The sequence below is a fragment of the Cygnus atratus genome, chromosome Z, assembly GCF_013377495.2.
Source record: "Cygnus atratus isolate AKBS03 ecotype Queensland, Australia chromosome Z, CAtr_DNAZoo_HiC_assembly, whole genome shotgun sequence".
Classification (NCBI taxonomy): Eukaryota; Metazoa; Chordata; class Aves; order Anseriformes; family Anatidae; genus Cygnus; species Cygnus atratus.
The window spans coordinates 39967483-39993279 of NC_066396.1; the positions used below are offsets into that span (position 1 = coordinate 39967483).

Here is a 25797-nt window from a genome sequence, read left to right on the forward strand (position 1 = left end):
AGTTCTTCCACCTGCCAGAGTGTTGCCATTCTATGTTATGTTTCACACCACAGAGATGTTTTGCTTGGTATGTAGGAGTTGTTTTCATAGTGTATTTCTTTCCCATCCCACCACTTTTTTTTTTTTCTTTTCCTATGCCCTTCACTGACTAGCACTTCTCTTGTTTAACCTGGTGCCATGCATATGATTGTGGTAAACAACGTCATTTAAAAACAAACAAATGAACTAAAAGCCAAAATTGCTACAGCTTTATGCATGCTGAGGTTCTGGAAGAGGCATGTTTCCTGAAATCAAATGGTAATTTTGGATCTTACCGTATCTTAACTTCAAAGCAGCTATCTAATAAGTAGATTGGAGAATAGGAGATGGAGGCTAATGTTCTTGGAGTAACCAGTGACAGGGTGATGTCTACAAACATGCTTGAGAAGGGCAGGAAGAGTTGTAAATCCAGAAAGGCAAACAGGGTGTGGAGCAGGGAATTCTGTGCAAAGAAGGCAAAAAAGGTAAAATAAAAATTTCACTCTGCTATGTCTGTACAGAGAGTGGTCTGGGAAGGCTTTTGTTAGCTGAACAGTAAGTTTTGTTAGGGCAAATTCCTTTTTTTTTTTTTTTTTTTTTTTTACCAGAAGGTGTTTTACATATGAGTAAATGTAGTGATTTCTGCCTTTCTGGTAAGTTCGAAAAATATTTTACACACACAGAATATTTCTCCCTTCCTTCTAAATTTAGGAATCAGTGATACTGTAACTTGAGACATACTTAAAAATTGTGTGTGAAAATAAAATCGGGGGGGGAGGGAAGCTGTATGGAAGAGTGACTGTATTTTCGGATATACAGAATAATCTAAAGGCCTAATTTCAAGAAAGATATTTCATCATATATGTAACTCTATTGGCAGTCCTTGAATCAAAGAAAAAAGAAGCAACTTATGTTATTAAGACTCTTTTAGAGTGTGCAGATAAAAGCAACATTACTGTTAATAGGCATTACATGTAGCCCAAACTCCTTGGTTTTCTGATTAGTAATAGAAAATGTGGTAGAGGCCACACTCAAAAATACAGTTGATTCAGTGGTTTTTGGTGGTGGTTGTTGTTAGAATTGAGAACCAACAGATTGAATGTATTAAGATAAAGTTCTTTGATTTGGATTTATTTTGTTGGGCCTGGCTGAATAATGGTGCCTGTATATAGCCAAGTGGAATGGGTCAGTCCACCAAAGCCTTTTAATTTGACAGTGAAATTGTACTTTAATGCAAACAAAATGCCATGCTGTTTGTTATTGGGATTTGTGTTTTGTTTTCAGATTACATCTTTTATTCATACAAATTTATTTTATCTTTTGTAGGAAAGAATTAATACTATCTGGCACTTTAAATCCACTTAAAGATTTGCATCTTGGAAAACTGGCGTTAACCAAGTTTCCAAAGAGTCCAGAAACATGGATTCATAGGTTTGTTTCCCTTGCCTTCTGTTGATTCCCCAAACTTAAACACTCTTCCTAGGTGTTTTTTGTTTTGTTTTGTTTTTTTCTTCTCTGATTGGGTTAAGCAGAGTGCTAGATGGAAGAGGACAACTAGAAATACAGCAGATTCTTCGAGCCAGTCACTGTAAAATTCAGTGCTTTAGCTTTTGAAGATGCTTCCCTTATTCTACACTTAGAACTACAATCATATGCAATATGATATACACAAAATATACAATCATATGCCAATATATGGCATATTTTTAATGAGCTTTGGAGATGGGATCATTTTTCCTAAGGGTTTATCATGTCTTGCAGCACCTAAAATTCTCATCCTGAGAATTTTATTTCCATCAATAGTAACTATTTGAGCATTGTGGGTTACTGTCCCCTAGCCCCCCAACCTATAGCTCTATTGTTTGTCTACAGACACTTTGGAAAGAGAAGAATCTATAAAAGCTAATCTCTGTAACTAAAGGTGTCTTCCTTTCCATTTCTTTGCTAGTCTTTTTTGGTTTGGTGAATATGTTTTTATCGTTTCTAATTTACGCAATGCCATTAAATCACCTATGCTAAATATTAAGACACCAGACCACATTTTTGAAAAATGTAACTCCAGAATTACTGAAACACAGAGCTAACCGTTTTAGTCATGACTGAGTGTATGTAAAATTCCTGTAGCACAGCTGAGTGAAGTATAGACACATTGCTCGATTTTGTGATAAAATTTCTTGGTATTTGTGTTGGTTTTTTTTTTTTTTTACATTTTTATTCATTCTTTTACACACAATTTTCAAGAGATTTGAATGGAAAACATTAGAAAGCAGTTCATAATGTTTGCATTTCACATGCCCAGTATTGAGACAACCATGAAGTTAATATCCTATGAGGGGATTCATATTCTATCAAAAACATATACAAGTTTCAGTCTTAAAGATAACATGGATTTTGGGATGAGGGAGTTGTTGGTAAACTCTTCTTTTTGAGTGGATGTGCTCAAAATTCTTGAAGTTTACATAAAATGCAATACGTGGAATATTACTAGGTGTTACTTACTTTATAGGGTATTATTACCTCACATAGTTTCTGTTAATTTCTTAGTGGTATTGATTTAGCAACAACATTAATGAGTTTCTGCAGTGTTGATTTTTAATTTTGTTACCCTTCAATGGCTTTTCAGCATCTTCATTCTAACTACTCATGCTGCTTGATTGCTTTGTTTGAAGCAAAAGGACTACATGGAAATAATGGAAGAACACCCTGCAGTTTGTCATGGTTTAGCCCTTCCTCTGTGGTAGCTAGCAGTGGAAAACTAATTTTAGCATGTAACTAGTGCTGAGCTTGGTGCCATGCATATCGTTATGAGGACCAACATACTCTTATGAAACAAGTCAGAAGTTTGACTACAAGCTAAGTTGTGAGGTTCTTAGTATTTATTTACATCTTAGAAATAGTGAAAATGTCTGTCTCTAATGCAATCTTAAATTGGGAATATTTTTATTAGTGTTATAATTGGTTGTTCTTTCTTGTGTTTGCTCAGAATAAAAAAGTAGTTTCGAGAATGATTGAGATTTTCCCATTTCTTGCATATCTGGTGACTGAAGTTAAAAAATAGTAGATGGGAATGTTTAGATTACAATTTTTCGTATTGTCTTCCAATAGTTTAAATCTTGTTTAAAATAACTAAGAAAAAGGCACAGTTTAAATAAATACAAATGAATAAGAATGTTATAAACAGTCTTCAAATGAGACAAAAAGCAAACGGATTACTCTTTTTTTCTGAGTATTATCTTTTTTACAGCTGCTATTTTATGTATGATGGAACTGCAAAGGAGAATTCTCAATTTATTTATTTTTTTTAGCTGACACTGTCATGAAGTAATTATTAATTGCTTTTGTGACTGATGTGAGTCAGTACAAAATAGAAAAAATCCACTGCACAAACTGAAATGTGTCCAGCTTTCCAGACCACTCATTTCCATGTGGTCTAATTGGCATTCTCTTGACGCTGCTGCATGAATATCTGCCATCATTTTCAGTTCTCTGTAGAGACTGCAAATGTACGTTTTCTGTAGCATTGAGGACACCTCTCAAAATACAGTCCTCATCTAAAAATAGTACTAAAGCCAGTCCAAAATAAAATTGAAAAGCCATTTAGGAATCTGTATGTGTCTCAGTGACTTCAGATCAAATATGTGTTATTCAATAGTAAAGACATTTGTTTCAGTTAAGCCCATAGCCACTGAAACCTTCAGTCTTTTGCATTTTCTTTCTGCTGATGATGTACAAAAACTAATTTTGCTTGCAATGTGCAGTACTGAGAAGTGTAAAAAATGCACATGAAGCACAATTAATATCTTTATTGAGTCACATTTTTCTGCCTGATTTTTTAAACTTTATTTTAGTGCTATACAAGCCTCTGAAAGGAACTCATGAGAAATCATATGCAGACCTTGAATTGTTTTCCTTATTTGCTGTTTCTTTTTGTTTTCTTCCAGTATGCTCTAAGTAGCCATGGCTACTTACAGTAAGCAAACAGACAAATACAGCTAAAGTTAAATTATATTGGAATATGATCATAAAGTCACAGTTCTCAGTATGGGAGCAGTTCAGGTGGTTGTGTTTGCTATGTTTTCTTATTCAGCCTCTAATTACAGCATAGTTCAGATAACAGAAATTTCAGAAAAGCTTGATTGATTTATATAAATGCAAAAAATTGTTTTTCTCTAAAAATTGGTCTCTCATCATTAACACTGTACATCGTTTAACCAGACGATGGGTGCTGCAACATCTAATTCAGGAAAACTCCTTGCCCACTCTTGTGAATAAAGGAAACTTGGGAGCAGCACCTGTGGAGAGAATTCATCGACTAGTGCAGGAGGAAATGAATGTCTGCTCTGAAGCTGCTGGGAGATACCCAAGTAACTACAATGCCTGGTCCCATCGCATCTGGGTTTTACAGCATGTGGGAAAGCTGACTGTCAAGGTATAATGCAATAGTGAATAAAGTCTTAAATTTCCTTGTTTAAAAAAAAAAACAAACTGTTTTGCCAAGCAGATCCTCTGACATGGGTGGATAGTGTCATATTAAGTGAGTATAGACAGCTAAGCATGTTCTTAAAAAACAGGCAAAACATTTCAATACATACTGGTTTGCATTTTTCTTGCCAGCATAGTCAAGTTGTGCTCTGCAGAAAGAACAGATTTTTCCTGCCCATGTACAACGTTCTGTTCGTCTGTTGGTATTTAGTGTTGGTGAGCACGTAGAGGATAGGTAGGACTACGTGAGCTAAAACAAAGAAGGAACAAAAAATGTTTCATAACACTAATCTTAAATTTCCTAATAGAATAAAAAGACAGCACACGATGGATATTATTTTGATAGTGTAACATGATGTCTTATTTTCCTACACTCACTCTCCTTCTCTGTCAGGTCAGAATATTGATGTATTGAGTTAAGACAGCAGGAATTATAGAGAACACATAGTAGTTCCAATAGCTAGTTTCTTCAACTCCAAAAGCATCTTTTGGCATCTATGCTTTTGGCATCTTATCAGGCCATTCCAGCTCCAGCAGTCTTATGTGGTGGTGAATATTTGATAGCACATGGTAGTATTTAAAACTTTGAGACCTATGGAAAATTGAATTAATTCAATGTGACACGATCTAAAATTATATGGGTGGTTTTGTAATATTGTGGTTCATAAAATGACAGGTGAATTGACTGTGAATTGTAGGCAGATACAGTGACACATCATTTGCATTTCTAACAGCACTCACAGTATTTTACTGTAAATCTGTAGCAGAAGTAAGGGAGGAATTTAGAGAAGGAGGTTGAGTCTGTAGAGCTCTTACTGTTAAGTCTTATGGGCCAGCTATTGCTAGCAGTGGATGTTGTTTTGCTTGTTTCCTGTTAATTGTCACCTGAGAAAATTTAAAAATAGCTGTGTCAGATCAGTAGTAGGTAGCAAGTATGTTCCAGACTCCTTGAGGGAGACAACACAGAATTTATTCATCTACCAAGTAAGATGTGAAAAGATAGGTACGGAAAAATCAGTGATACAGGATTGGGATAACCTGGAGGTTAGAAATTAAGGTTAAAGAAATAATAGGAAATAGGCACTTCCACGTAAATCTTTGATAGCTTTTTTAAAAGCTTGGGGGAGAAGGAGGCAAAAAATGGTAGCACTGTTAATTAAGACTCAGTAATTTTATGCTTTAGTTGACAGTAGTTCAAAGATTGGGTTAAAACCTTAAATGTTTTTTGCACCTGCTTTTCCTTAATAATTAAAATAAACACAGATAGTTGCATCTTGCTAGAGTTCTTCTCAGAGTTGGAATTTTTGTGGTGGTTTTATTCATTGGCAGTTGTCAATGTTTGGTGTGACAAGTCACAAGTGTGCCAGTGGAGGAAAATGCTTAAATCTGTTAGATCACTCCCAACTCTATTTGCCTTGGCAGCCATCCCAGTTTCCCTATTGGTCTTCTGTTTAGCCTTGTTACTCAGGTAGTGATAGTTTTCTCTGGTTTTGCCCAACTGGCTTTCATAGCCTTTGGCAAAATTTCACCAGGGCTGCTGATCATCTAAGTGGGTTTAACCCATTGAGAAAATCTCCATATTGAATCTAGGTATTTCTCATGGCAACACTGATGCTCTCTTCAGAGACAACACTCTTTAGATGGCCTAGCATTAGATGTTTCAGATTCAAGAAAAGTAGAAAAGTGTGGAACAAGAAAGATACAAAGAATCTTGAGATAAAATTTGTATCTATGTAGATTTAAAAGGTAGAGTTTTTTTCTTGCTTGAGGTCTCATTTTGTATGTTCAACCAGTTGTGTGCTTTAAGAATGATAAATTTCATTGAGATTTGAGGCTGAAACTGTGCTGAAAAAACAGCAGATAAAACAGATATTGTGGTTCTTTAGCCATTTAGTTCTTGCAAGATTGCCTCAGGTTAGAGGTCACTGTTTTATTTAGTGCCATATTTCTGCTATGATGAAAACTTTGCCAGTAGTATTAGGTTGTTCTTAATGCAGTGTACAAGAAAATAGATTCCCAGAAATATAATGTATATGTTGTTTTATCACTGAAATAATACTTTGCAAAAACAGTTTATCATTTATGAATTTATGTTGGCTAACTTTGGAGGTTTTGGGGGCTGGAGGCTGTTTGGTGTTTTTTTTTCTCTTTTACCTTTGGTTTTGTAAACCTAATGATTCTGCAGACTGAAACTCAATTCAAGCTCAGGAAAAAATATATGAAATGCTAGAGAGGAAAGTTTGAAACTCTAAGAAGATTTTCTCACAAAATATGGATGTTTTTTTTTTCTTGCACTAGACATTAAAAATACTGTTTTGTTTGAATATAGAAATCTCAGTTCATTTTTCCTGCAGAACTTGAACCATAGTAGCAAGTTTACAGTGTATTTGAATAGTCTTCATTAATATTCATTACAGATCTTTCAAGAACAGATTGTTCCAAGCCCATCTTATCTTTCTGGTATTGGAATACATAACTCAGAAAAGGAGGAGAAAGCTTGACTTCACTTTTTTCCCTTGACAGTGCAATTAGCTAATGGGGAAAAACATTAACTCCAAGCACCCAGTAATAGATGAGTGTGTAATTAGTTGGAGAACAAGTGTAAGAGAGTAGTGTCAGTATAGTCTGTTAAAATTCACACCCATCATGGTGCATTAGTGTGCAAGGACAAAAATAGGATATTATTCAGGAACTGCGGAAAAATTTTAATTTTCTTTAGACAGAAATAATCAGCTTCCTAATTAGAGGGTGGAGAGTGACTGTTCAGGTAAAAAAAAAAAAGTAAAAGAAAAATACACAAAATAATTTTTTCCTGTAGTCATCCCCAGTAAGGCCTTGGATTTTCTTTAGATGACTGGAACTCCAAAAATGCCTGTCTTTTGTGTGAGAGGACATTGACATATTTATGTGGTTGTTGTTAGGAAGTTTTTTCCCCAGACACAGTCCCTTTTCATTTCCCCAGTGTACCAGACCAAGGAGGAAGTTTTGAGCTGCATTTTATGGTTGGTAAGCACATTAAAAAAGAAAGAGGGTCAGGGAGGGTGTAAGAGGGAGTGCAAACCCAGAGGTTGAGGCAAAGGTCGGCATGTGCGTCCTGTTCTGGAGCAGGGTGCCAATTCCATTGTACTCGGCTTATCCTATAAGATAAAAGAGGTTTTCAAGAATGGAGGGGGAGGTGTTTTAATGTTATTTCCAAAGAATGGCAAACGAGTCGCTCTGTTTGGTGTTGAAATGGAGAAAATTGTGTTGTTAAGAAAAATTCCCAGCTAAAATTCATCTGGGAGAGAAAAAAAAAACACCTCCAGTTGTTTGAAGCATCTTCCACTGTTACTCTGATGTTCGTGGAAGAAACACCCTTAGTTTTGTTGTAGATCTCAAGAGGTTTAATAGAGCTCTTCAGTCTTGCTTTTCTGAACAAGATTTTCTGTTTCAGATAAGGAATGATGCTAGGGATCATTCTGTTTACTCTGCTTTATTCGAGGAATTAAAATATTCAATTATAATGTTCCTCGGTATCTTTGTAGCTCATGAACGTGTCAGTTAAATTAATCAGATTAACCTGAGATATAAGCACTTCATAATGTGCCTAGTATCATTTGCAGCTGAATGAAGGCTGGTCCGATTTTTCTGATTACACTATTAAACCTTATGTTGTTTTTAATAGGATATTACGTTTTTAATGTTCAGAAATTTAAATCACTTAAGTTCAGTTCAGCTGAACAGAGAGAAATTAATCAAGTTTAAAGTGGAGAACTGGGAATGGGGATTATTAGCCCCCTTAAGAATTCCAAGCCTGGAATAGAATCCAAATCTTTATAGAATCATAGAATATCCCGAGTTGGAAGGGGCCCAAGAGGATCCAGCTCCTGGCCTCACACAGGACCACCCAAAACTCAGTCCATGTGTCTGAGAGTGTTGTCCAAAGGCTTCTTGAACTCTGGTGGTCTCAGTGCTGTGACCACTGCCCTGGGGAGCCTGTCCCAGTGCCCGACCACCCTCTGGGTGCAGAACCTTTCCCTAACACCCAGCCTGACCCTCCCCTGTCCCAGCTCCATGCCGTTCCCTCGGGTCCTGTCGCTGTCCCCAGAGAGCAGAGCTCAGCGCCTGCCCCTCCGCTCCCCTCATGAGGGAGCTGCAGGCCGCCATGAGGCCTCCCCTCAGCCTGCTCTGCTCGGGGCTGAACAAACCAGGGGACCTCAGCTGCTCCTCATATCTCTTTCCCTCTAGACCCTTCACCATCTTTGTAGCCCTCCTTTGGAGGCGCTCTGATAGTTTTATGTCCTTCTCATACTGTGGCGCCCAAAACTGCAGACAGATCAAGGCGGGGCCGCACCAGCACAGAGCAGAGCAGGACCATCCCTTCCCTCGACCAGCTGGCAGTGCTGTGCCTGATGCACCCCAGGGTACAGTTGGCCCTTTTGTCTGCCAGAGCACGCTGCTGGCCCATGTACAACTTGCCACCAACCAGAACCCCCAGATCCCTTTCCGTGGGGCTGCTCTCCAGCCTCTCTGTATGTACAACCAAGGCTGCTCCATCCCAGGTGCAGACTCTGCCACTTGCTCTTGGAAAACTTCAAAGTGTTGGTGATTGCCCAGCCCTCTAATTAGTCAAGATCTCTTTGCAAGGCCTGTCCACCCTGGAGGGATTCAACACCTCCTCCTAATTCCATATCACCTGCAAACTTTGATGGTATGTATTTGAGTCCTACATGCTAGTCATTTATGAAAACACTGAAGAGAACTGGCCCCAGAACGGAGCCCTGGGGAACCCTACTAGTGCCCGTCTGCCAGCCTGATGTAGCCCCATGCACTAGAACCCTTTCAGCCCAACCTGTCAGCCAGTTGTTCACCCATGGTATTATATTCTTGTCTAGCTGTATGCTGGACGTTTAGTCCCGAAGCCTATTGTGAGAAACAGGACTGAAATCTTTGCTGAAATCCAAAATACTACATTTCCTGACTTCCCTTGGTCAACTAGGTGGGTAACCTTGTCATAAAAGGAAATTACATTAATTAAACAGGACTTTCCCCTCATAAGCCTGTGTTGGGTTCACTGCAGTACAATGACTGCATTGTCTTTGAAATGTTTTTCAGTAACTTCCGGAATAATCTTCTCCATCGTTTTACCAGGCAATGAAGTGAGATTGACAGGCCGGTAATTACCAGGGTTTTCTTCCTTGCATTTCTCAGTGAACTTTGAGGGGACTGGGACCTCTCCAGATTCCCAAGACTATTAAAAAAGTAATTGAGAGAGGTCTCACGATGACATCTGCCATCTCTCTAAGTACCCTGGGATTAATCCCATTGGGTCCCATAGAGTTATATGCATCCATGTGGAGCAGCAAATCCCACACAAGTTGGGGTGGGCTGAAAGTTTATCATTAATACAGTTGTGATCCTCCAACTCAGGGCTCTGGGGATCTCAGGGCCCATCACTGGTGTTGAATACAGAGGTGAAGAAGGCATTAAATGTCTCTGTTTTGCTTATGTCTATTTGTGAGGTTACCATCCTCATCAAGTAATGGACCTTATCAGTGCTATTATTTAAAAGTGTGTTTCAGTTTGCTGATTTATAAGGTGCTGCTGGTCTGTTTTTTCCAGACCTACCTCAGGTAGAAGGTGCTATTTGCATTGTTCGTATTTGCTCTCTTGGCTTTTAAAACAGGTGCACCATAAAAGAGGTGTGTTGCTAACTTTGTGCATATCTTTTGTTTTCTTTCTGGGAGGCTGTGCCTCTTGTGCTGCATGAGGAAAAAGACAGACTTGTGCCTGTGCAACCTGCTTTGCATCAGTCAGCCCTCTCAAATGGTGGAGGTAGCTTAGAAAGAGTGTTTAAGGCTAGATAAACCAGTAAGGTTATATACAGTTCTTCAAAAGTAAGTGAAAAAGGTACAGCTTTAAGTTCTTTGAGAGTTTAAATTCCAGAGAGGGAGCAATGCAAGGCAAGTATGTAATCATTTCTTCTAATAAGAGAAAATAAAGTGAAAGAAGCTTTGTCCAGTAGTCAGACTCACCTACCTAGAAATGAAAAAAAGTCCACAAATTAAAATTCTTAGGTGTTAGCTATGTTATCAGAACAGTTGCAGTCATTAATTTAAGTTCTTTTGAAAGCCTGTCTGTGACTTCACCAAGTCAAGCATCTTAATTATAGACAAATAGTCTTCTATTTCATAAGCTCTACGTTTTAGAACACGTTAGTGGTCAGCATTCTGTTTTGAAAAACTGAAGTGTAAATTAGTTTGAATCTTTTTTCCTTTTTTAATCTCAAATACCCATCGTTCACTAGGCAAAAATAAAATAATTCTAATGAATAATATCCATGTAGTTTGATGTACCCTCTACCTAGTATTTATTCCTAGCCATTTTGAGGTTTTAACAACTGCTTATTTCTTGTCATAAGAGTTTTGTTGTTGTTGTTTTCTTTTTTGTTGTTGTTTATTTCTTTGTTTTCCTGATCCTGTGGGTTGCTGTGACACCTATCTTGTCAGAGTTTGAAATAAGTATAATTTCTTTAGGGGAATACCTGTCAGCACACAAGGGAAAAGATTCTGTGGTTATTTTGTTTTTCTGTGTTTGTTCTTAAACTAAACATTTTTCTGTGTTTGTTCTTAAATTAAACACATTTTTCTGTGTTTGTTCTTAAACCACACTGACAATAATCTATGAAAACACCAGAAGAGAGGGTTGCCCTCAACACAGAAGCAATGGTGATAAATTCCTCTTTTATACTGGTTGATGACTGTTGCTGCTTTTTGTTTCAGATTCTCCTTGATGAACTTACTTCCACTAAATATTGGGTATCCATGCATGTCTCAGACCACAGTGGATTTCATTATCGCCAGTTCTTACTCAAATCCTTGATAAGCAGAACTGTGAATGATGATAATACACTGGTACGAAATCAAATGGTGAATGAGCAAAACCCTAGTCTTCAAAAGGAGGAAGAAGGTGAAGGCGCAGAAGCTGCCTGTGCGGAGGAGCAGAGTGTGGATATCCCCCACTATTTAGAGGAGGAGTTGGATCTCTGCACTGATCTGATTGACACTTACCCAGGGCATGAAACCTTGTGGTGTCATAGGTAAGAGGACTTTGTCGACAGAGTATCTTTCTGATTGTTGGGCTGTTCCTTGCCTGATATTTCCAGACAAGTAGTTTTTCTGACTTTAAAAGGTACCACTCAATAGAAGATTTCTAAGCTACCATGTCTTGAGCCTTTGGAAAACATTCAGGAGAATAATCAAATCTCTCGAGTGGAAAATTTGATTGGGTTAAATTTCTTGTTGGCATAAGCTCTGCCTGTCTGTATAGTTTGTGCAAAAGACCCAAGATGCTATTAACTGGTCTTATCATACACAAAAGGTATAAAGGGCAAAAGATGAAGCAAAAGATGGCTGAAGGATCATCTGCAGAAAACTTCTGCTTTGCTAGCCATGTGTATATGCCTAACAAGGTAACAGCAGGTTTGCCGAAGTGACGCTGAGACTTTTTTTTATATGCTAAGCAAAATGAATGAATATGTATCATTTTAGTTTTTATCTGCGCTGTGTTACCTAGCAGGCTTGGCTTACTTGGAAAGCACAGTGGCAAAATTGCACAGGGTGTATGTGTGCTGTTACAGTAATGAGAGCTAAAGATATATATGCTGTATGAGTTGATCTGGTACCCTTCCTAAGTACAATATCCCTTATTTTTCTTAAAATCCAAGATCGGTTGTTTACAGGATTGTATTCCTACTGTTTAGTGATAACAGAAGATCATTTGTGGGGTTTGAGGGAGACCAGCTGCTACATACATGCAATTATATGCATGCAACAGTTGCTTTCCATAGTTAAATTTCTGCTGGTTTCTTCAACAAGTCTTGTCTAGGCTGAACAGAGAGGCTGTGTTGAAATTTCTACAGTTTGATAAAGAGTTGGGCCCTCTAACAGTGAGATCTGACAAGATATGAGAATCTGTACATGATGGATGTCTGTGAAGTTCCTAGATTAAAATAATTCTGGAGATACAGAAGCTGTCTTTTTGTTCAGCTTTGGCACAGCTACAACACAGGCATGTGTCCCTTTCCATTGCCTGTGCTCTTTATCTTCATTCCTGCATAAAGTTACTTAATGCACGATGCCTCAGATGAGCTTGTTTTGTACAGTCTGACTGTGACAGCAGATTTTGTGCAGTGACACCTATTTGCAAGGGAAAGAGGTGAACTTTACATGTCCTTTGACGGTGCATGAGGAATGACTTGCGGGATGGTAATGCAAATTTTATTACTGAGATAGGCATAGAAAAGTACAATGGTTCCTTTACAGTCATTCAGCTTGAGGTTATCACACTCTTTCTGCTTTCAATAAGCAGCTTTCCTGTGTGTTTGTGGAGAAATGTGGTGGGGTGGCAAATAAAGTGGTGCAAGAGCATATTGTTTTCAGTGTATGACTTTTTTTTTCTTTTTCTTTCTTTCTTTTCCTCTGAAGAAGGCGTGTGTTCTACCTTCAGCACCACCTAGGCAACAGACTTCCTCTTCTGAGTGCGGTTGTGTCATCTGTGGACAGCAGTGATGAAGCTTTTCATAATTCACACCCCTGTCCTGCAACACGTCACGTGGCACAAGCTATGGATGTTGATGGTTTGAGTGAATCCAGCAGCAAACAAGGTTATACTCAAGAAACAAAACGGCTGAAGCGTGGTCCTTTGCAGGACTCTGTTGGGCCAGAAACAGAATACCGGTTCGTTGATAAAGTTTTATCAACTTGCAGAGATGCGGACCAAGCCAGGTTTGCTACTGCTTATAGGAAATGGCTAGTTACTTTTTTAGGTCAGTGAAGGAAGTGTTTAAAGCCTTCAGGGTTGTTCTTTTAGTGCAATATTCTCTTTTCAGACACAAACGCATGTCTTCATTGCAAGTGTTAGCTAACCATGTGTTTCTCACTCTTTTAATGGTCAGTCCTAAAATTGATACTCAGAGTAGAAGTTTGTCACTTTATTTATTAAAGAACTGGCATACCTTTTTACTAAGCAAATATAGTTTGTTGTCCTTTAACCTTTTAAGAAGTCACTCTTTTTCTACCTGTGTGCCAGCTTCCTACCATGCCATTGTCTTATTTTTTAACTTCTGCATTAAGGTGGACTCTGAATCATGTGGCTTTTAAGAAAAAAAAAAGTCTGCTTTTGAAACAGAGTGTCTGGAAAAAGAATAAGAGGATTTGTCAGTACCAGCTTAACCTGTTTCCAGGTTTTTCCTCTCTACTATACTGGATCATGCTAAAACTGTATTGGATTCAGACTATATTCAGTGAGTGCTATTACTTTTGTATTAGCTACCTTTGGCAGAACACCAGACTGCAGTGTTTCTTCCTTGAGGAAATAATGGTGTTGGAGTCATATCTTTTATTATTGTTACTTTTTTCCCCTATTAGTTGTCACGAGTTTGATAAGAAAGTATATGAAATTGAAATTCTGAAAAGCAGATGCATGAAAATGAACTATTTTCCGTCACAAGCACACACACACAGTCAGAGCTATATTTGGAAATATTTTTCATAGAACAGACTTCTTTACCTTCATTTCCTGCTTTGTATTTATTTATTTATTTTACCTCAACAATCCAGAATTAATGACACTTGATATACATTTCTGAATGTATTACGTACACTACAGAATATCAGCCTGCTAAGTCACAAATTGATAACTTGTACTCAACCAACACCATACAAATCCAAAAGATGGTGGACTAAAAAGTAATTCTGCTGACTGGTTGTTGAGACTATACAATTCAAAAAAAGACAGCAGGAGGGAGCTGTCTCTTCACTTTTGTTCGTCTGCAGGGCTTCAGTGGTTTGTTTTGTTTCTGTTTTTTTTTTTTTTTTTTTCCCCCCCCTTTGGAACCCTCTTTCATTGCACTTCTCCAACCATAGGACCTCTGTTTACATAACTATAAATTTTAAGGGGATTTGATATACATTTCCGTTCTGGTGGAATTAAACATGAATGGTTTATTTTGTTGTTTCTTTAGGAGTTGTCTATATAAGGGATTTTTAAGGGGAGAAATATTGTACAACTGTAGAGGTTTGTACAATGGCAACATTGCCTCTGTTCCAAACAGAGAATATTCACTGAGGGTATTAGATTTTTTAAGCTAGAGTCTTCGCCAAAATTGCTGTATATTTCTCCTGCCCAAAGTGCCTCCTGACTACAATAAGTTTTAAGCTGCTGTTTCTGTTGGGCAGAGAGAGAGAGCACGAACGAGGGACTGAAAGATAGGTAGCCTGCTCAAAAACGTTATCACCTGAAAAGAAAAAAGGCACTTGAGATGTGGAATTCGAACAGTCCTAAATAATTTGGTGGATAGAGGTTACTCATGCATTTCAGAATAAAAATTGACCTCGTCTCGTCTTAGAGAGGATGTTCATAATCCATTTCAGCCACAAAGTAGCAAACAGAGACATTTCTAAATATGTGCTCTTCTGTTTGTAGTACCTAGATACATCTGACTTAGGCTTGAGGATCTGCATGGCAAAGCTTTGTCTCTGTCAGCCTACACTTTCCTCTGTAAAGGTAGGGAGATTATGGCTGTTTGTTTTGAGTTGATCTGAGATGCCATCTTGGTTGATGGTTTTAGTTGCAGAATAATGTAGCTGATGTGTGAAAGGGGTGTGGGAATGGCTTGAGAGGATTATTAGGTCATAAGATGTTTTCTGTGTGACCACTGAAAAGTGGGTACATTCAGGTACAAACTAGAGTCAACCCAACTCTAGCAAGAAGTTACACCCATCCCAGAAGATACAATATGTTTTGCATATGAAAGATACACTAAGGCATGTGCAGTAGCCTGGGTCAGCTTGATTACAGATATCCCATTAACGACTAGTATGAACTTGGAAAGTGTGACATCATTTGGCAGTCTATTAAGGACCATATTTGTGGTCCTTGGTTAGTTAGACAGTAACTTAGTTGCATTTTCTTTGTTTACCTTTGCAAAAATTACCTCCTCATAAGAAGAACAGAAGCAGACAGAAGACTGAGAAGTGGGAGCAGGATAAGAAATGTTTCTGAAACTGTGGGAGGGAAGAAATGCTCCCTTCTTGCACTGGAGTGATTGAGGCTTTTAGAGGAACTTGCAAGATTTATGCCAGAGCCTGACTTGAAACCCATACTATATTTCTTCCAGACTATAATCTGGAGTCTTGGCTTTCCTGGAGCTAAATCATGGAAGTACTGTGCTATTGAATTTGACAGTCTTCGTGACATAAACACTTAGGATCAAACAACTGCCCTCAAATGAATGTGTGCAGTTCCTATTTTTGTCAGCAGGAGTTATGCATGCTTATATGAAGACAAGATTTGGTCCTACATAACTGAATAGAGTTTCATTGTGCTTTTGTGCTTGGAAGATGTTCTGAGAGCTCTGATTAGAGATGGTGCTCATATTTTATTACTTGCACAGAACACTGGTGACTGTAGAACGAATCCAAAGTGTGAATTTTTAAAACCTATACCCGATGGAAAAATTCCTTTTTTTTTTTTTTTTTTATCCAACGAGAATTGCTGCTTTTAGAAATGTTTTCAGAATAGACTGCCACACAGAAAAGTAAACAATGGAAATGAATTTGATTGAAACAAGTCATGTTTTCCATTTGGAAAGACATGCAAACAGTAAGCTGACAAAAAAAAAAGGCTTTAATTTTTTTCACTGTAACAATGTAAGTTATAGGGATGAATAAAATAGATAACTAAATTATTTCTTGTTGTCAGTGTCTTGAAGCCTCTTACATGAAATGAATGAAGAGATACTTAGAGCAAATTGTATTAAACTCACAATGATATAATGTTCTGGAACTATGATCTTTGGAACACACCTATTTAGACATTCAATATTAGTTCAGAGTCCCATTTGGGCATGACTTACAGCAAGAAAAGTAGCTTCAGGGCATTGGCAGTTAACATGAAGGGAGGTTACTGTGTAAGGATCCTTCAGATAATGCATTTCAGTCACTTTGTATTTCAGAGGTCAGAGCATTTTAATGTCAATCTTCTCTATTTCATGGAGAAAATGTCCAACAGAAACTGCAGAATACAAGGCTCTAACTCTCTGTTGTAAGTTCCTTCAGTTATAAAATCAAACCTTGTACATCTTTAAACATCTTCATATAGAATTCAGCATCTTTACTGAACTTATCTTCTACTGTAGTAGGTCACTTGCATTGATGCACATTCTTTTTGTTCACTGGATTAATCCTTGTAGAAATTTATTTGTGCTAGAAAGAAAGGGTTTTGAGGAACAAATGTAATTTGAAACTGCAGAAATTAGAATGGAAGGAATCACGGTTTTAATGGGTTGAATTTGCTGCTGCTACATACATTAGCTGTTATTTCACTGGCATTTGGTATCTTGTGTGTTACAGTCACTGGAGCAACGTGCAGCATTAAAAATAGCTACAATAAACCTGTATAATGTTGATGTTGGAGCACATCACTATAGCTGCTCTGATTAATATTTGTTAATCTACTTAAACCTGCATATTAGAGTTTTGTTGACTTCTTACATTCTTTATACAATCAAATCCTTGTGTCATTTAAATATGGGGAAAAGTAAATAGTTTACACAGTTTAATTAACTTATATAGAACTTATGTTAAGACAAATAAGCAAAGTGATAATATGGTAAGAAAGCTTAGAATCTGTTCTACAGTCAAAATTTCTGGCATTTCTAGTTTTGTGCTAGTCCTACTTCACTAGAATATGTAGCTAGTCTTTACGGATAGGATTGAATTTTTTACTAAGTAGATAATTAATTTTTAAGCAGTATTGTCTAATATTGATGAGCAGAAACAAAGGATCTTGGAGAAGCTTGTCTGTCTAGCCAGACTCGGCAAGCATGCTTTTTCAGAATAACATAATACAATGAACAAAATGTGACTACCACAGAATAATGTAAGCAGTGAGTCTTCAGAGATTTGATGGACTGAATTTTTGGACAAGGCTTTTTGCTTTGTTTTGCCTTCAGTGAGGGAGTAATGATCCTTAGATTTTATTTGTATTTGGTAGAAAGTGAACCTTTGCACTCTAGTGTAGGGACAAAAAAAAACCACAACTGTTGGGTTGTATGTTCTAGAGCAATTATGGAAATCAAGCAGTGAAGTGAAATGTAGATGTGACTTTTAAATGTATGTTTGTCTTGTATTCATTTGGGGATAAGAGTTCTTTACAATTGGAACTTACTATTTTTTAATGTTAGATATAAGAGGGGATAAATCACCTATTCTCAAATGCACTTAACACTCAAGTTAGTTTCAAAGGAAGGTCAGTGTCCCTGTCTAAGAAAATTTTCCTTCTTTTTTGCCATGTGTTCAGAGGTATGTTTCCTTCAGAACTTCTTGTCTATTCTTCCAACCAGCAAAAGAAGAATGTAGCAAAGCATTGGTGAGGTGGCCTCATTTCATGTTTAAATAACTCTGTCTACCTCCCAAAAAGTGCTCTGATTAATGTCCTTAACGGGAGTTAATCAGGCTCAGTTTTTTCGGAAACCACATGCCAGGCCTAAACCCTCTTTCAGAGGTGAAAAGCTTTATCTATGAAGCCATCTAGTTTCCCCAGAACAGTTTAAGGGTGTGTTGGGAGGGGTGTTGAAGGAAAAAAAAAAAAAAAAAATGTGCGGTGGTAGATGCTTCAGGTTGTAGTTAAATTTGGGAAAACTAGAATTAGCATAAACTTTCATTAGTCTTTTCCTCTGAAAAAGCGATGTATTGCTAAAAAAAAAATGGAGGAAATATGTGCTTCCAAGAAATTTCTTGTAGACAGTTTATGCTTTTCAAGTATAAACCTGACACTTTCTAGTGGCTTTTACTTAGTGTGTAATGTTACTTCTCAGGGCATAGTCAATCATAGTGAATTAGGGTACATTTTTACAGTTTATAATTATTGATTTAAAAATAAAACCTAAATGCTAAACATGTAGTAACCGGCTTTTAACATTTTTTGTCTGGTGTAGTGTTTTATATCTACCCACACACTAATACTGTACCTTACCATCTCATCTACATCATATTTTTATTCTGTATCTTAAATTACTGTTGTAGTCTTGCAGGAATCTCCTGGGAGTTGCTGTGTTTCTTCTCTAAATTTCCTGGTACAATTCAGTAGGCTATTCAGTGTACAGCTGAGTATCTCACATGGGCATAGTTGTAATGATGGTAAGCTTTTTACTCTGTATCTGTGTTGACATGCTACGTATCTCAGTTGTTTTTTTTAAAAACTTGTTAGGAGCCAATATTAGAATTAACAATGCTTTTAGTTGTTGGTAGCTGGCATATGTTTATTGATGATGTAAATACTCAAAGGTTGGACTAGATGATCTTCCAACCTAAATGATTCTATGATTCTATTCTGAAGAGCGGAACTCTTACCTGAAGTCTAGTTTATTAAGCATCTTTTTCTGCACCATCTTAAACCTGCTGCTAATGCTTCTATATAGGTGGAGGTGGGGAAGAGCCCACAGCAAAAAGGAGGTGTGTATTTTGTTCACAGGACATGTTCTGAATAGAATGTAATTATGGTGAAACAAAGAGCTTTTCTTGGATGAGGTATTCCTGTATGTTCCTTTTGGAATTGGTATGTCACTAATACATTATGATTCCCTGAATGAATGGCTATGTAGAATGAATAGATAAGTTTGGTGTGTTTTTTGTTGTTCTTCTTCTTTCTGTTGTTTGTTTTAAGCAGAGTATAGATTACGTTATTACCTGTTGAAAAGTCACATAAATGATGCAAGGTACCAAAATTTTTTTTTTAATAAGATAAAATATGTTTATACCTACTATGTTAATTCCCTTTTGTTCCAGTTCTTTTTTGAAGTGTCTACATTTAAAACTGGGTAGCTATCTTGTAAAATGTGTTTGGGAATGTATTGTTTAACTTCATGTAATAAAAAATAGTGGATGTCTTAAATGGTTTTAAGTAGCATTAAGATTCATGATAGTGATAGCACTACAGTATTTAAGTATGCCATTAAGCACTAATTTTGTAGCACTCTCATGTACATCAAAATACTATTCTACGTAGGGCAAAATGTTTATTTTATCAAGATATGTGAAAAAGCATTTAATTCTCACAGCTTTCATATTAGGAAAAACAGTTGTTTTTAAACACTATTTTGCAATATTTTTCTATAAAAAATTCTCAGATGCACATTTGTGACCATTGTAAATTTTTTGATTTCCAGTGTTGATAAATTAGATAAATGGTAAGTTTTGTAGCAGAAAGAATAAGAGAACAGTAAAACACTGGAAAGTAATCCAATAAATGAACAATGTTCTACAGGATAAAGTTCATTTTTCACTGGTCCTACTTTGTTATAGAATTAATTATTTTCAGGGATTTTTTTTTTATTAGTAGAGATCTGGGAACAAATTATCGATATTTATTCTCCCACAGTAAGCATGTGTATATGTACAGGTGGATGAATGGCAGCAGAGCTGTGTTCATGTACCGTCCTGTAAAAAAAAAAAAAAAAAAAAAAAAAGGCAAAATCTCCCACCTATGGCTATTTTTGTGTAATGCTGATGATCTATGAATAGAACTCTTCCATGGAAGACCTGTCTTAAGTCTCTGATTCTAGAAAGATAATTGCCAGTGTCAAGGTTTTCTGAAAGCAGCAAGATCTCTCTTCCCCTCTGTGGGTTCGTCTTCCTTCCTTTCGTGATCCTTGGGCAAACGTGCACATCCACAGACCAAATTATTCGTGGTGGTGTTTGTTCCAAGTGCTTATAGCTAATGTTTGAGACAGTGAAAGAACTGGCAAGGTTCTGCAGACTGGGAGGACTGGGGAGTGTTCAGTTGGTGTCCTACTTGCCAGATAGCTTACAAGAGCGCCCCAGGAGGAAAAAGGCACATTTTTGATGAACTGCTTTAGCATCAGAGGAGACTAGAAAGAGGATGTGAGACACAGGCTGGCAACTGAAATTGATATTTGAATTACAGACATCAAATAGTTCTTTCGGTACGTTATTTTCAGTGTTTTCTCATATTGTCCTTATGATAAAAAAAAAAAAGTCACATCAAAAATTCTTTAAGTTACTCATCATTTTGAATGCCTTCTGGTTTTGAACTACTGGATTTGAAATATCTCTCTTACGGGGCTCCTTTTTTTTTTTTTTTTTTTTTTTCAAAATGCTAGCACCTTTACTCTTTTCACCTAGACAATGCCATTCATTCCAAATGTTCTAAAATGAGCACCTGAAATCACAAGGCATTATTGAAAATACTGCTTATCATTTTAAATTCAAAATTTAAAGCAGGGGCATTTTCTGCTCATATATGTTTCTTTCAGTTTATCTTATTGATGGGGTGGGAAGGCAGAAGGGATTTATAGGAAGCCCTGAGCAGATATGTACAATTTTGGTTCACTTAATTTGGGGTTTCATTAGATCAGAAGGTTTAGTATGAGCAAGTAATAAAACCTTTAGAGTCATTTCACAGAAACGATTTGCAGGATATAGTAGTTTGTTGCCAGTTTGCATGCTTGATTTTAGAATAGAACAGAACAGAGTAGTTCAGTTAGAAGGGACCTACAAAGATCACCAAGTCCAGCTGCCCAACCACTTCAGGGCTAACCAAAAGTTAGGTTGTATTAAAGAGGGCATTGTCCAAATGACTCTTGAACACTACAGGAGAATCAGCCACCTCTCCAGGAAGCCTGTTTCAGTGTTTGACCACCCTTGCGGTAAAGAAATTTTTCCTCATGTCCAGTCTGATCCTCCCCTGGCACAGCTTTGTGCTGTTCCTGTGCATCTTGTCATTGATTACGAGGTAGAAGAGACCATTTTTACTTCTGTTAAAATGAGTGACAAAATCCCCTCTGATTTCACTGGCAAAGAATCAGGCCATACTGCAGAGAGGGCATCAGTCACCGCATGGTAGCTTTGACATAATTACTGTGATGGATTGTAAGTGACTTCAGATCGTCATATTTATGACTTCACAAATAAAAGCTGTTAGGGTAATGTATATTCATTAGTGCTGTGGTTGAGGAAAAACTGTTCAGGTTCTGGACTATTATCGGTTTAAAAGGGCAGCTAGAAACAAACATGGCTACTACCCAGGTATCAAGAGCTAGGAAAACTTTTCTGGTTTTGTAGTTGAAAAAAGTTTCATACTTTATACCTGTGTGCTAACACAGTAACACATAAAGAGTTCTAGGAGGTATTGCATATCAAGATACGCGTATAGGTCAGTGACCGTGTATGCAAAATTCTTAGGGACAAATGGTAAGCTTTTAGGTGACCTGTACTAATTGGCGCAACACTGAAGGAAGAAAGTCTTAATAAATAGTGGATGGCTTAAGTTTTACTGTTCTCAAAGTGTGCTGTATACGTTTATGGTGCAACAATAAACTGCACATTTGTCACACTGTCATCTCACAGATGCTTATAATTAGGTAACAAATTTACTTTTTAAAATGCATCTACTTAATGTTGATTTGAGATGTTCTAGAATTATTTGTTGTTATCTAGTACTAGATCTTTTCCTCTTTTTAATCCTTCTCCAGTGGAACCTAGCCAGACACAGATTTTCATTGTTATAAACCTAGCTTTGCTGTAAAGGGAAGTTGAAATTCCACCATATAAAATGTTCAGATCTCTGGTGTCTAGTTAGAAACATAGGAGGACATCCTAACATCGCTTTCCAGTTGTGCACACTGGGTTTTACCTTGTTTATCTTGAATATTTTCTATTGCATGTTAATTATATTTTTACATATTCTAGTAGTACAAAATATATTTTAAAAAAAAAAGAACTTCCCTAGAGCCCTAACCATTCTATGCAGATGTCTTCCAAAATTTACAGGTACAATTTTAGTGGTGGTGGTGATAAATGGATTTTTTTTTTCACTTATTTATCAGCAGACTTGTTTTTATATGTATTAATGATAGAATGTACTAAGCACAGCTGTAAGTTATTGTATTTCTGTAGAAAATGGAAAATAGTGTAAAATTGTTTTTGTTACATGTTGGCAATTTTTAAATAAAGTTTTCATCTCCTAAAAACTGTTTTCTGTGACAGTGTATTTACTGTGGAGTTGAATATCATTGTTAACAGATACCCTTCCTACTTACTGCTTCTCTCTTTTTGGTGATAAGCTTCTTTTAACAGGAACTGCACCATCTTCCATGAATTTATATGATGTCAGCTGATTTAATTTATTGTCTATTTGAGCATCAACGAGTAAGGCTTTTTCAGTTGCATTCTTACATATTTTGTTTGAGCTTAGTTTATGAAAGGATGAAGATGCACAGTAGTAGGACGTGTTAAGAAATTTGATTTTGACAATAGACATCTGGATATACTGTTTAGAGTTTAATGAACCTGGGCAGCTGAATGAAGTTCGTGTTACTGTAACATCTACAAGTTTCAGCATGCTGTTTACTGAAGTGCTTCCCTTTTTTAAATGCTTTTATAATTGAATAAATTTCAGAGAGCTTAAAATCTTGAAACTAGGTATCTGCCTTTTTATGTTCAAAATACGCTTTGCTTCATTCAGAGACAAGATAGCTGTAATATAGAACTGCATTACGTTGATCCCAGTTGATTGCCTTTAGAATATAAAATTTGCTGCACAAATTTTATGGAACTCCCTGATGAAGAGAACACAGATGACCCCTAATCTGGTCTGGCTGGAAAGGTGCTTGAGGGTATACTCATTATTTTTGTAAACTTTCTAATTATGTAAATATATGTGCATTAAGACGGTATGAGTTTTTATATCTGCAGTTATGCTCCTCAGATAGCATGCTACTTTATGTATTGTTTTAAGCTTTCATTTATCAAAAAATGCTCTTTTTTCATATCAAAATTGTCTTCTATGTTAAGATGTCTTTCATAGACTTCAGTTAATGCTGCTGTAAATTTGTTTTCATTCTTTGTGTATCAGGGCAATCAATAGCTCTCTAAATAGCTTTCATTTCAGGGTATTATCCAAATAAGTGAGATTCTTGCTGTGTAAATACATTATTATTACCAGAATGTTGTGGGTTTTCCTTTTTTTTTCCTTTTTTTCCCCTCTCTCTATTTTATTTTTTTAATCTATGACATGGCTATTAGGTTATTTCAATATAACAGCTTATGTGAAAGATTTTTTAAATACGGTTAGACAACTGTATATTTTAAATTTTTTAGAAGGCATGACTGGAATTCAATGTCCAAAAATTGTTAAGTTTACTTAGATGTTTCTTGGGTTGTCTCGTAATCCTGATACCATGTTCATCAGATGCATATGCAAGGAATGAATTACTGACATGTGAAAAGAGTTGAAAGATATAATGTGTTTGCATCATCATCTCTTCTACTTGCACTCTGTAATATTTGTTGTTGTTCTCTGGTGTAGGGCTTCAAATCTTCCACTATTTTCCAGTTGTAATAAATGTAAATGCTACCCAGCTACTCATAAGCATACAAAAACCTTTAGAACTCACTTGATTTGTGTCAGAAAACAGTGGTGGCATTGTCTGTTTTCTCAAAGGTATGGAGCACCTGGCTGTTCCCCTGCAGTCTGGATTTCGTACTCTTTTAAAAAGCAAGCCATGATTCACAGCTTTGTTTGTAACAAAACATCTGAAGGACTTATTTTCTGCAGTATGTGGTAGAGAAAAAAATTTAAGAAAAGAAATGGAAATGATGTGTCAAGATGTGTCTAAGGGAAGAAGACAACCTTTCAAGGGTAAGTGTTTTTCATCATTTAAAGTGGAGCATTCACAAGGGAAGGACTTTTTTTTAACGTGGGGCAGCTTTTCTTTTATTTCTTTTGCATGTATGCTATCTCAACTCTGACATGCTCTGCAGTATCAGTATTTCTTTGACTAAAATAACCTTTCCTGGTGGCTTATGTCACAACGGACAAGGTAGATAGCAAAGATTTTTAGCTGCAGAATCCATGAGGTTTCAAAAGTCTTGCTTTTGTTCTCCTTCTAAATATACGTGTTCAAACACAAGTATTAATCTCTCTGCTAGGTCCCTCTGATTGGAAAAAGTGAAGTAATTGAAAGTGCACTTAGTGATTTCCATGGCAATGAGTGATTAGCAAGAGAAGAGTCAGACAGAAGGCAGGAAGTGAGAGATCAGTCCAGCTGTTTATCATCATTATCCATCATAAAGTTAAAAGCATACATCTTTGATTAAACTTGTGCAGACATGAAACAAAGTAAGACTGAAAGACATCACAGTTCTATAGTGTCAGGTCAGGTGAGTACATCCGTGTGTGTGTTTGGCTGTATTGCAGATGATGTGATTTTAGACAGGGAGATTTATCACAGCTGCAAATATATAATTGGAGCTGAGAAAATTTAGTAGCTGATGATGATCTGTTGACCTAATTTCATTCCTTATGGGGACGGCTTTGCTACTGAAAAGCAGTATGGCTGTTTCTGAGGTAAAAGGAAATAGGAACCTTACTCTCTGTGCATAAAACCTCCAACACCCCTCAGATATCCCAGATCCTTGCATCCTTAAGCATATTCAAAGTTCTGTTTTGCCTGCAGTTCCTTGGTAACCCATCAATGGGTGTGACTGACCAGGTATGTTTCTTGGGTTTTGGTCAGATTTGCAGCTCTGTATGTTCTTGATAGAACTGTACAATCACAGAATATCCTGAGTTGGAAGGGACCCAAACGATCATCGAGTCCAACCCCTGGATCCACCAGGGACCACCCAAAACTCAGTCAACGTATCTGAGGTCATTGTCCAAAGGCTTCTTAACTCTGGTGGTCTCAGTGCTGTGACCACTGCCCTGGGGAGCCTGTCCCAGTGCCCGACCACCCTCTGGGTGCAGAACCTTTCCCTAACACCCAGCCTGACCCTCCCCTGTCCCAGCTCCATGCCGTTCCCTCGGGTCCTGTCGCTGTCCCCAGAGAGCAGAGCTCAGCGCCTGCCCCTCCGCTCCCCTCATGAGGGAGCTGCAGGCCGCCATGAGGCCTCCCCTCAGCCTGCTCTGCTCGGGGCTGAACAAACCAAGGGACCTCAGCTGCTCCTCATATCTCTTTCCCTCTAGACCCTTCACCATCTTTGTAGCCCTCCTTTGGAGGCGCTCTGATAGTTTTATGTCCTTCTCATACTGTGGCGCCCAAAACTGCAGACAGATCAAGGCGGGGCTGCACCAGCGCAGAGCAGAGCGGGACCATCCCTTCCCTCGACCAGCTGGCAGTGCTGTGCCTGATGCACCCCAGGGTACAGTTGGCCCTTTTGTCTGCCAGAGCACGCTGCTGGCCCATGTACAACTTGCCACCAACCAGAACCCCCAGATCCCTTTCCGTGGGGCTGC

General features: G+C 37.5%; 1 protein-coding gene across 1 annotated transcript in view; it reads left to right on the top strand.

Annotated features, from left to right (window-relative positions):
- PTAR1 (protein prenyltransferase alpha subunit repeat containing 1) overlaps positions 1-22497 on the top strand; it is a 36833-nt gene extending 14336 nt beyond the window's left edge. Inside the window, exons 4-7 of the mRNA XM_035558547.2 lie at positions 1345-1449; positions 4234-4447; positions 11262-11578; positions 12966-22497. Coding sequence (XP_035414440.1) covers positions 1345-1449; positions 4234-4447; positions 11262-11578; positions 12966-13314 — 985 coding nt within the window. The 3' untranslated portion in view covers positions 13315-22497. The remainder of the gene's footprint in view (positions 1-1344; positions 1450-4233; positions 4448-11261; positions 11579-12965) is intronic.
- Positions 22498-25797: the final 3300 nt, after the last annotated feature.